The 12,226-nt window shown below is 38.4% G+C and overlaps 1 protein-coding gene across 2 annotated transcripts in view; it reads right to left on the bottom strand.

The window, feature by feature from the left end:
• Positions 1–257: 257 nt before the first annotated feature.
• METTL15 (methyltransferase 15, mitochondrial 12S rRNA N4-cytidine) overlaps positions 258–12,226 on the bottom strand; it is a 77,068-nt gene continuing 65,099 nt past the window's right edge. For both annotated transcript variants that reach the window (XM_031505084.2, XM_077784396.1), the window contains exons 4-6: positions 9,791–9,982; positions 7,357–7,535; positions 258–810 (exon numbers count right to left, since the gene is read on the bottom strand). In XM_031505084.2, the coding sequence (XP_031360944.2) occupies positions 365–810; positions 7,357–7,535; positions 9,791–9,982 (817 nt within the window). In that variant the 3' untranslated portion in view covers positions 258–364. The remainder of the gene's footprint in view (positions 811–7,356; positions 7,536–9,790; positions 9,983–12,226) is intronic.

The raw sequence follows: 12,226 nt of genomic DNA, 5'->3' as shown, positions 1-12,226 counted from the left end.
ACCATCACCCCCAGAAAAATATGTCTCAATTAGCTACTGAATTTAGACTGTAAATGCCAGGATTTTGAAATTAATCTAAAGGGAATACTACAAATACATCAAACCTGCAATTTTTATAAACTTGGTGTCTGATGCTCTTTTAAAATATAAAATTAGAGTATTGAATAATTAGTGACACCCACTTACATGCATTTAATTTGCATTTTTATGCTCTGTACCATTCCTAACAAAAAAAAAGCACAAAAGTAAGAAAGAACTTTACAGCACTCATTTTATTTTTTCAGTTTGACAATATCTGTCCAGTTAGCATTCTGGCAAATAGAATTGAAGGAAATGATACAATCATGTAACCATATGTTTTGGTTTAGAGTTTAATAGCAGCTCTTAGCTTGGCCGACCTTCCTCTTGGGTTTATTTGAATATCCTTGGCCTGGGGTGTGAGAACTTTTTTCTGTATAGAAATCCACTTCGAGTTGGATTTTCCACAGGGAGATCCTTGTGCGTCTTCTCCTTTGGAGGCATTTTTCAGAGCCTGTCTTATCTTCTGCTTTGAACCAAGGTTGTACTTTTCTGTCATGTCAATGCCATGAAGAAAACGTTTGATAATACGATCTTCCAGGGAATGAAAGGACAGGGCTACAAGGCGACCTCCAGGCCTCAGAAACTTCTCAGCTGTCTTCAGCCCTATCAGGAGTTCATGGAGCTCGTCATTCACAAATATTCTCAGGCCTTGGAAAGTTTTAGTAGCAACATGCACAGGTCTCTGAAGCAAGTCCTTCCGTGCGTAGAGTGCTGATGCTGGAAAAGCACCTGTCACACATTTTAAAATAGGTGTATTAATACCTTAATATTTCTACATCTTGACATCCACTCATGCAAGATGACTTTAAAGGAAAGCATAGTAAAAACTGAACCTTGAGTAGTGAGCTTCCTTCTTTGAAATATATCTTATGTTTTGAATTCACGACTCTGAACGTAAAGCCTATTAAACTAAGATGCTTTGTGGTTCCCTAGAATCTTTTAGAGAAGTTCCTTCTCCAAAAGCATCACCAATTTAAACTAAAAAATAATGGCTGAAATCAAGATAAAGAAAAAAAAAAGGACAGACAAGTCTCACCTTACAGCTCAGCGTAATCAATGTCAGTTTGGTATTTGTGGTTGTGTTACGCTTTTAAGGAAAAAAATTAATGTACAATGGATGCAATCTTACCTGTTGCCTCCCAGATAACTGCATTTCTTAACAGGCAGAGATAACTGAAGACAACACCTACCTGGTAATAACTACCTTTCAATTAATTACCTGAAGTTTAAAAGACTTATCCCTTGTTTGGGAATAGCAATTGTTGAACACTACACCTGTGATTCTTCAAATGTTCGCAAAAATATCTTGAGAAATTTAGAAAATGCAGCTGTTACTGCTGTGTTTTCACATGCCTACACAGCAGAATCTATCAAGGTTTGTCAGACCTAAAATCACCAGATTAAATATTTTTTTTATTAGATGCACAAAACTCCCTCTTCCTTTCCCTGGAATTCTTATGAGCTAAACAAGTTTTTGCAGAGACTGAAATTTTGATAGAAATTTTAATATACCAATATTAAATTTTAACCTTGAACTTTCATTACGTGGGTACAGAACAAAAAGCTAGAGAAGGCTGATTTGATAGATCAGAGGGACTAAAGTGCAAGAATCCTGAAAGATCTGTGAAACCTAAGTAAATTTATAATCTATTACGTACATGACCACAGGAGTCTGGTAGAGATAAATTGAATAAATAATGCTAGCACAAACTGGACAGTTAGTTTTCTGAACAAGAGGCAGTACAATTGGTATGTATTAGAATGCCCTAATTTCATGTCAGTGCTAAGCTACAACATAATGAAGCAAAGAGTTTGAAGTAAACATGGCTCACAATCAAGTGACTGATATTCTAGACAGTGAAGTGAAAGAGGGAATTGCTGTACCTCTGAAACCAGCTGTCTAAATTCAAATTTGCACGGGTAATTGAAAACAAATAACAGAGATATCATTACCCGTAACAGGCTTGCACAGAAGAATTTATTAGTGTAATTCTTGAGAGTTTTAAAGGTAAGACTTTACTTATGTCAGAAAGCCTAAGTGTTCACAAAGCATATCACAAACACAAAAGCAACCTCAGTGTTCAGCAAAGAGATGAAAATGATGAGATTTTAAAAGGCAATCCTTATTAACAAAGCTGTTATCACGTATGCTATGTCCCTAAAGATGTTTCTGCATAGCTGATGTTCCTACCTACCTTCCTCCTCTGATCTCCAAAGTTAACAGCTCCTAAATTCACTGAAGAGACCCCATTGTAGCTGTGGCTGCTTCCAGTCCTTAAAGTCCGAATGCCTTGAGACAGAAAGTGGCAGCAGGATTGACTTCTCCCAACAAACAAGTGCATGTGAATTTGTGGCCTGAAGCTGTCTCACAAAACAGAATAAATAGATGGAGCCTGCAGGAGCGAGGCTTCTCCATCACTTACAAACTCTAGGAAAAGCTAGCTAGTCAATGTAATTTCTATCCTTGAGAATATAATCTTCTATATTGACCATGAATCATAAAAGGGATGTGTACTCCCATTGTAGAAGTCAAAACACTCTTTATGATGAGAAACCTCAATTAAAAGGAGAGCTAAAAACCACAGAGCCTGAGCAATCCCAAGAAACAGGCATCAAGCTCGTACTTACTGGCACGGTGTGTGTTTCCATGCCTCTTTGCACACCTATAAATGAATTCTTTGAAAATGGAACCCTTGTAACAGCCACTGAGTGCCAGCTGTGTGTGGTGAGAACTGCCTCTTAGTGCACAACAAAGCAACATTGTGCTGGGCAGAACAAACAGAACCTCGTTTGAAGGTCAAGTAACAGCCAGCAGCACTGGTAGGATGCTCAGAACTATGGAATGAATCACATCAGAGGTTAGAAGAAATTCTTCCCTTTGTGGGTAGGGAGACAGGAACAGGTTGCTCTGTAGATTCCCCGTTCCTGCAAATGTCCAAGGCCAGGCTGGACAAGGCTTTGAGCAACTCGGTCTAGAGGAAGGTGTCCCTGTTCATGGCAGGGCAGTTGGAACTGGATGGGCTTTAAGGCTCCTTCCAGCCCAAACCATCCTATGAATCTAAACTCAAATTCAAAAGGCTTTGAAAAAATGTACATGGACACAGCATGCTGATATCTGGGCAGGTTTTCATTGGTCTGCTCATCAACACTGATACTTTGCAACTACAATACTGAATAGATAAAGAACAATGACACTGAGGCTATTAGCATGACTGGGACACTAACAGGTCTTTGGAAAGTTTCCTCCTACAATAAGCTTCTATGACAATTAACTCTGATATTAATTTATTACTACAAGTAATTTATCACACACTGAAGAAAAATTAATTAAAACCCAAATATATTCTGTAAGTATAGTACAACCTTATATGCCTCAGTTGAACATGCACAAAGAGCACTGCAGGTCCTATAATAAAGTACAGAATACTAATATTTGGGAAATTGGTAAAAAAAATGCAGCCACCTTGCAGTTTTATGCAACCAAACCCTCCCAGACTAAAAACAAAATCAAACTGTTTATATGTTCAAAGACTTACTGGTCTACTGTCAAAGACTGGGATTAACTAATAAATGTAATCTCTGGTTATTCTAATCTGGTTATTATTAAATATAATTTCTATCACACTGGCCTTCAGCTTTTTAGCTAAGGCAATAGATTCTGATCTATGTTCCATGGGTGAAAAACTCCCCTATCACTCTTACTCCTCTAGTTCAGCTAAATAAAAATCTATTTGTGCTTTCTGCTCAGGCACATCACTTCTCACCCAGGACTCTACTGTTACCAAGATACTTAAAGAAAATCCTTCTTAGTAACTGGCTGTTCAATGCACAAAAACATTAAAAAAAAATCTGTATGGGGAGATTTTAAAATGAATTTAATTCATAAAAACATCTTCTGGCTAGATAACTGGTTTGAAATCCCAGTGAGAGAAATAGCCATTTTTACTTTTAGGATGCCCTGATGATACTTACACTTTAAAAAAATCTAATAGGTTCTTATGTTGAAACGTATTGAAATTTTAAAAGCCTGTGAATGAAATTAGCAGTCTGCTGAGCCTGTCAATATGAACTCCAGAAGTCTCCAGAGTGTAAAAATTAATTCAGAGTATGCACCTGTTTGCAGGAATTTGCCTGTTGAATTAGCACTGCATTTAATAAGCTTCTGTGACGCAACCAATGTCCTTTTGTCTAGGCTCCCTCAGTACAGTGCTAATTCTCACCCATCTGAAATACAGGCAGTATTACAAATTCCAAACTGATAATTAAAGTCTGTAAAAGTGAGCCAGTCTGAATGAAATTGACTTTACCAATTAAAGTCTTTTTTAAACTTTTAAAATTTCTTTAACAGGCCATCATAAACTCCTTTCAAATTAAGGCCAAATGATTACATGATCTCAAAATTGTCTGTTAATAGATTATGCATCTAAATAATGCTCAGAAAAAATAAATTTTGAACAAAAAAATTATAGATAAAAAGTTATATTGCACCCTGAAAAGAAATCAAACCAGACCATTAGTTGTACAGGAAAAGCATATGAAAATTGCATTCTAAAAATGTTAGCCTTTTTAATGAGTCTTCCTGCACATGCAGTCAAGACGTAGTGTTTCCAAACAACTCAATGAGGTACAACAAAAGACATCAGGAAGTGCTTCTTAATCAACTTTCACACATCTATTCACAACCCTTCAGTTGAGAACTACTGATTTTCAGAATTTACAGAGCACTCAACACTGCAAACAGCTCTGTGAACATTATAAACAGTGCAAAGTGTTTGACTGTGCTGCAGGAAAAAATGCTGTTCCCAAAACTCCTCCTACTGCAGATTCCACAGCTCCTAGAGATCTTATTTAAACAGATCAGAAGCCTTTTAGATAATATTTATAAACACCAGAAGGAAGACAAAATTTTTAATGCTGCTTTGTTTCCTTGAGGCTTTTTTAAAACTATGCCCTTGACTTTTATGTCCCAATTAATTAGGAACTGCAACACATGTTCTAACCTTTTAGGGGGTGGTAGGAGAGACCAGAAATCTAGCATTCTATAAAAATAAATTAAAATTTCCAAGCTCAGGTTAGTCCAAATCTAGATTCACTGTGATTCTGATTATCAGCTGGATCTTCAGATGAAACCTGGGAGCTGTAGAACATCTGAAGCCACAGTCATCAATAAGAAGAGAAAGAAATACAGACACTACACAAATTCTCAGATGCTGATACCCAGCTTCATTGGCTGGATTGTTTTGCTTGTGTCCTGGTTCCTATACCAGCCAAAATAACAACCCTGTTCTGGAAGATAATCAGGCTCACGAAGAATCTGCAAAATCTGAAATGCAAGATTTTATTATTCTAATGAATATTTTATTTTTTAAAGGATATAGCATTTAACTAATAGGTCATAGGTCTTACTCTAGTCAACTCCTGAATTAGTCAGTGTTTTTCTGGCCTGTGCCATCAAGAGATTCCTGTAGCTGTGGTCTTCAGCTCTGGCTTATTCCAATACCTTCACCAACATAATTTCATGTAAGAATATATATTAATTACAGATGATAAATGAATCAACATATATCACAGTTATGAAAAATTTCCTTAATATTTTCCTAATCAGTTAAAAAACTGATAGGATCCACCGTAGTGCTTCCTTACTAGATGAACCAATTCAAACTGGAGGAAGTTTTATGCAAGCAGGGATCAATGCAACAGCTCTAAAATCATTACAGTCACTTGTGTACTCCCAAAAAGCACACAAAACATACATATTTATTGTCTTGGCAGATGTGTGCTGGACTCACTGTTTTTGGCACACACACTACCTGATGCATACCTGACTTGTGGATCAAGAAGCTCTTCAAATACAGCAGGGAATTTACAGTGAGGACAGAAAAACCCTTCCCATGGTCACAGAAAGTGAGGATCAACTGCTGACTCACATGCAGCATATTAAACACGAAGGGATCTCCAGTTGCTGTCTGTCATACACCTGTAATTTCATTCCCTGAATTTCAGCTATGGCACAAAATTGTTTCAGAATTACTGAGTTGCTTGTTTGTAACATGCTATATCTTTAACACATGAGACAGTGGCTTCCAACTCAGTAGTAGTACACTGTACTAATAAACACTTTTTCAGAAAGCATGGAATATATAGGACAAAGCTCAAAATCGTTATTTCAGGATATTGCTAATGAGGACATTAAAATTGTAAGGTTTATAAAAGCCTCGTAGTGCATTATCTCTTTGATTTTTAATTTTTAAGATTGGTTATATTCACTATATTTTCAGCAGGGGCTTAGAACAGCAAGCAGGTTCTTTCATCTTATCAGCTAAACTTTGAGCCTTGGTTGACTGGACATTTTGCTAAAGTATCCTGACTTCTGAAATCAAGACCTTTTAATTTCTCCATCATTAAATTTAAGTGCCTTAGATTTCCAGTTTAAGTAACACAAATTTTTAAGAATACCATGAAATTTTTCATACTCTTCAGGATACCGGTAAAATATTTCACATTGTTCTTTAGCAAATGTTAAATCTGGATGAGAATTTTAAAGGTCTATATTCAAAGTCAGCAGCTTAGACTTATTCGTGACAAGATATAGTGATTTCCATCGCTTGGTGAAAAAAATAAAAACATCCTGATGCTACATATTATGTTAATGCTCAGGATTCGTGTCTTGTATCTTTCCTTTAAAATTTTCACTTGAGGACACAAATGTAAATGTTCTTGATGCAAGCACTGCTCCTGCCTAACTGCATTTTCTTTAAGCTGTTTACAGTGAGGAGCAAGGAAGATAAGTGTTTCAACAGTCTCTTCAGGCTTATCTAGTTGGCATGCACAAGGTGAAGCAAGCCATGTGTTGCTTTGGGGTTTCTGATTCTTTAAAAAGACAGAAATGATCTGGTTTTACTCGTAACTGGAAACTGCCATGGTACCCCCCGTTAAAATATTAAAATACAGAAATTTAAAACTAAGACAGATATGACATATCTGATATTTGAAAGGATCAATAGCCAGGATAAAGAATACCCAAGGCTGCTGTCATTCTGTGGTTCACCTTGGTTGACGAAATGATAAATCACTTAATGTTAAATCTATTATTGAACTAATTGTCAAACTACAATGCAAGGAAAGAAAAAAAAAAAAAAAAAACAAAAAGGGAGCTGACATCAGAGCAGAAGGGGCAGGATTAGATCCTGCACCACTCCGAGTACAAATAGATCCCTCTGGGACTCTGCGAGGATTAATATTTCCTTTCCTCCTGCGCAGAATTAATGAGGGTACCTGCAACAATGCTTGCCAGCTGCCCGGTCCTGGTGATGGGGTAAATGCTGCGTGCCTGCACGATGGCAGCAGCAATCCTCCTGGCGTGTCTCTCCTCGCCGTACGCGCTGAGCACCGACGCAAGCGCCCGCTGGTCCAGCGCGTTCACCACATCAGCGGCCGTGGCCATGGCAGGGCACCTACGCACAGAGAGCGGCCAATTATCCTCTGACATCAGCTGCCATCCACCAGAGGTGAGCTGCCACACAGCCACACGCACACTGCCTCTGAGCTTGGCAAATCTGAGGTGGCAGCGCTGGGAAAACAGCTTGCACCTTTTAAATCACCTTCTCTCACTGGTCTAGGTGGAGTTTGCTCCCTAATTTCAATTAGAGCAGTTTTAGCTTCCAAGTGTTCTCATAAACCATGCTTAATAGTTTAGGATAAAGAATTTGTTCGGTAGTTTTTATGTTTTCTCTGATTAGTAAACCCATAGATGATGTTCATAAAATACCTTGAACTATTTCAGTAGCCAAGTGACAGAGATACAGATACATAGATTGAAGGCTTACACTGTTTAAATTGTAGTAAGTCCTGCAGTTTATATGACTAGGTCATTTCTATTATCTCAAGAGCGTATTTATATGCAGAGTCTTATGCCTTTTAGTGCAAAGTAATGTTAAATTAAGAATAAATACACTCCAGTATCATGCTAGGATGGAAATTATGTGTGACCTTTCTCTTTAGCCAGCTTTAGAATATAAACTTGCCTCTTACGGGTTTATTTTAGCCATCTTGCATCATATGCTGCTTTCTAGCCAGAAGAGATTTCAAAGATCTTTTCTTTCACATCTCCTGCTATGAAAACAGTTGCTAATGATGAAAATTTAACGTTACTTTTCATTAAGAAGGCATATGAATCTATACAGAAATACTCTCCAGAGATAAGAGAAATGACCTAGTCATATAAACTACAGGACTTACTACAATTTAAACAGTGCAAGCCTTCAATCTATGTAACTGTATCTCTGCCACTTCACTACTAAAAACGGGGTATTTTATGAACATCATCTATGCGTTTACTAATCAGAGAAAACATAAAATCTACCTAATAAATTCTCTTCTTTGCTTTCAGGCTTTTTTCACTCCCCTGCAGTATCTTACAAAAGATAAAAAACTTAGAGACAAGTAGTATCATAGCAACAACCATAGTGTAAGGCTTTTGTTATGCCTCAGGTATCCTTTGTTCTTATGCTCCTGTTCTGTGTTTGTTTTCTCACGATGCATCTGACTTATATGTAAGCCTAGAGTTCAGATTCTTGAAATCTGAGGACTGAATCCCAGGAGAATCATGGGAGCATTTTGCACAAGAGCAGAAATAGCAAGTATCATGAAATTTGCTGTGTTAAGACTTAACATTAACATGGTAAGCTGACTCCTTAGAAATTGAGGCTTCCCATTGGCTCTTGTGAGCAATGAAAGAACAAATGGCATTTCTTAAGACACACTCATCAAAACACCAAGAAAAAACTGCCATCCTCTGTCACGTAACGTGTCATGCAATCACAACCATCACCCATACACGACAGATCTTTGGTTGCTCATGCAAAAAGCAAAGAGCTGCAGAAATACATCAGGTTGTCTGAAGATGAAAAACACTGCAGAGTGGAAATTATCACTCCACGACTGATTTTCATGCTCTTGAAAGTACTAAATACCAATCCAAATTTAAACACAGGTGATTTACTCAGTAACCATTAATTTGACAATTAAGTGAGACTGATGTGCCTCCTACACAAAGAGAAAGGAAGCTTATAATTTTGCCAAGCAGAACTCACAACAAATACATGGGCATGGAAGGCAAAGTCACACCAGCACATTAAGAGCAATGTGGCTATCTGATTTAAGTTAGCAGATATAATGAATGGGATTTTATTTATTTATTTTTATCATGTTCCTTTCGCAGAGAAGCAACTGGATCAGATGGTCATTGCACACAAGAGGGATGCTGCTCCTTTCCTGAGGGAGCAACTGCACGTGCTCAAGTGAAGTTTTCACAAATAGCAAAAAAGAAAAGGGACTGCAGCAAGACGCTGTGAGCCTGCAGATCAAGTACAGGCAAACTGTGGAAATAACAGGTCTCTGAAAGAGAGATGTTCCTGTGACTGCATACCACACACTCCAAAAATGTTACAATTTAAAGGTGCAGCCAACAAAACATTACTGGTTCAATCACTTACCACTGAAACCTTCCTCTTATTTCCAAGAGGGTGAAGACAGTAACGAGGGCTAAGCACTGAGCCAGAAAAAAGCTTTTTGGCAAAAGACATGATACTCATTCAGTACTAGATGTGGTTTGAGGAAGAATTCTACATTTAAGAGGAAAGGAAATGCACAGGGGGTGCAGAGCAGACAGTTTTTGAAGTTCAAGAAGAAATGCTTTGTGATGATGTACCTGTCATGATCCATCCTCATGTCCAATGGCCCATCCTTCTGCAGGGAAAAGCCTCTTTCAGGTGTGTCTAACTGCATGGAAGAACAGCCAGCATCCAGGAGAATGCCGTCCAGACTCCCTGGCTCAACCCCAGACGAGATTAACAAAGCCTCTGACTGGCTGAACCGTCCTAAAAGAGGCTGAAGCTGCTTCCTGTAAGAAAGGAACAAATGAATAGCCCCAAGGTTAATTATAACAATGCCATCTCTCCCTCTTGCGCAGCAGGAATTAGATAACAGCACTCAACTTGTCTCGGAAGCAATAGAACAATTCCCAAAGTAATAGTTTATGTCTTTTCATATGTCAACTGGTCAAGACCACCCCTCAGTGGCTACTTCTTGAACTCTTTACTCTCTTCCTGCTTCATCTTAAAGAAATGGAAAACTGACTAAAATTTTTTTTTTTTCAGTGTGCAGGAACTCGAGAGGACACCTTCAGCAGGAATGTCCTGACTACTGAAGTACCTGCTCTGCTTGGCAGGGCCCTTAGTCAAGCAAGACCATGGTACAGAAAAGAAATAATAGATCTTGGACGTAGAGAAGCAGACAAAATGGAACAAGAGTGCACAACCTTGTAGTTAATATTTACCCAGCAGGAAAACAATTCCAAGCTCCTGCCATGGGACCAAACATGTTTTTAGTGGCATTTGTCATTTTAAAAATAATGGGAGAATGAGGTGCCCTGAATCACAAGCAGGTAAAACACTTAGTGCATTTTGGATTTAGGCACTTGATCACTGCAGAGAGCAGTTTAACATGCACTCTTGTGCTTACTGCCCTTTCCTAGATTTAAAGTGGTTGTTTCTCAATATTCTCATGCTGATAAGGAAAAGAGGAATAGCAAGGGAGAAGAGAAACACATCTTGGACACACAAATGTGTTCAACCACACAGAGCCCGGGAAGTGTTTGGAGAATGCTCCCAGGCACAGGATGGAATTCTTGGGTTGCCCTGCCAGGAGCTGCACTCAGTGATCCTGTTGGCTCTGCTCCAGCTCAGGCTACCCTATATTGTAAATGCAGGTGAACCCGGTGGGAAGAAATGCTGATGTCTGACTCCAGTTCAGAAGGCTGAATGGTTTCTTTATTATAACTATGCTATAATACATTAATATACTAGTTAAAGGAGATACTAAAACTACATATCTACTTTTTTAACTGCCATATCTAACTCACAACTCATGCCCCTCTCGCCAGAGCCCAGCCCTAGGTGGGTTGGATTGGCCACCAGACTCAAACAATCCTCACCAGAATCCAACCCAGCACTCACTCCAGGTAAACAATTCTCCAAACACATTCCACATGGGAATAACAAGGAGCAGAAATAGAATTTTTTTTCTCTTTCTTTCCTCTGTGCTCCTCCATGAAAAAATCCTGAGAGAGAGAAGAATGTGCCTGCCCAAACTATGATTCTGTGACCTCTGAGGTTTCCAGGGCTCTCTTGGGTATCTAATCCCAAACTTCTTGGTTTTGCCTCTATGTAAGCCGACTTAAAATTACACCATTTATTTTATCTGTCTCTCAAAATCTAGATGGATTTCACAGACTTAGAAAGATTAATCAACATATTGCTGCATTTTTAAGCACTACCTGCAAAGCAGAACACATTTCTGCCCATACCAGGGAGCCACTGCCTCCATGGGGAGAGAAAAAGCTCCATTAAAAGGAAGACACTTATGAATCCAAGCACATGGAAGAACACTCAGCTACACAGTGCCCTCCTCATTAGAGCAGAACAAATCCACCTACTAAACACAGCACAAAACCTGGGAAACGGTGTGAATGGACAATTTCCATGAGGGATATTATGATGGCACACACAATTTGGAATTGATTTCTGTCCAGCCCATAAGTGAACACAGCTATTCAGCATAATAGGAACTGACAGCTCCTGAAAAGCACAATGAGCCACTTCAGATACTTAAACCAATTTAAGCCAGATAGTTATATAGTTTTGAGATTGGATTTCCTCCTCAATATAATGAGGGGAATTTTACTGAAAATGCGTACCACTTTTTCCAGCTGGGCAGTGTTTCTACCTTCGTGACTCATGCAAATGAATGAACTTTAAAATTCCATGTGTGGGAGATGAAAATAAATGTGACCTGGATAAAACTATAAATTGCTGTAGTCCAGTTCCCCAGCACAGTAATCCACGTCAGTGGCTCTGAGGTAGTGCTCTACCAACCTACCTGAAAAATTCCTCTGAACACCATTTATTTATTGCTAGAAATTTCCTTACATTTCTTTAAACAAGTCATATACATGGATAGCTAATATGTTCGTGACAGGTTTTGATTCATGATCCACCAAACTTTTGTGATAAAAAAAGATTAATTTAAAAAAATTAAATTTTGAGTAAGTAGAAATTTCCTTTTTGGTAGAGATGCTTCAGCTGGA

The sequence above is a fragment of the Lonchura striata genome, chromosome 6, assembly GCF_046129695.1.
Source record: "Lonchura striata isolate bLonStr1 chromosome 6, bLonStr1.mat, whole genome shotgun sequence".
NCBI classification, from domain to species: domain Eukaryota; kingdom Metazoa; phylum Chordata; class Aves; order Passeriformes; family Estrildidae; genus Lonchura; species Lonchura striata.
The sequence above is the reverse complement of the archived record's forward strand: the minus strand, read 5'-3'. Positions and strand labels throughout refer to the sequence as shown.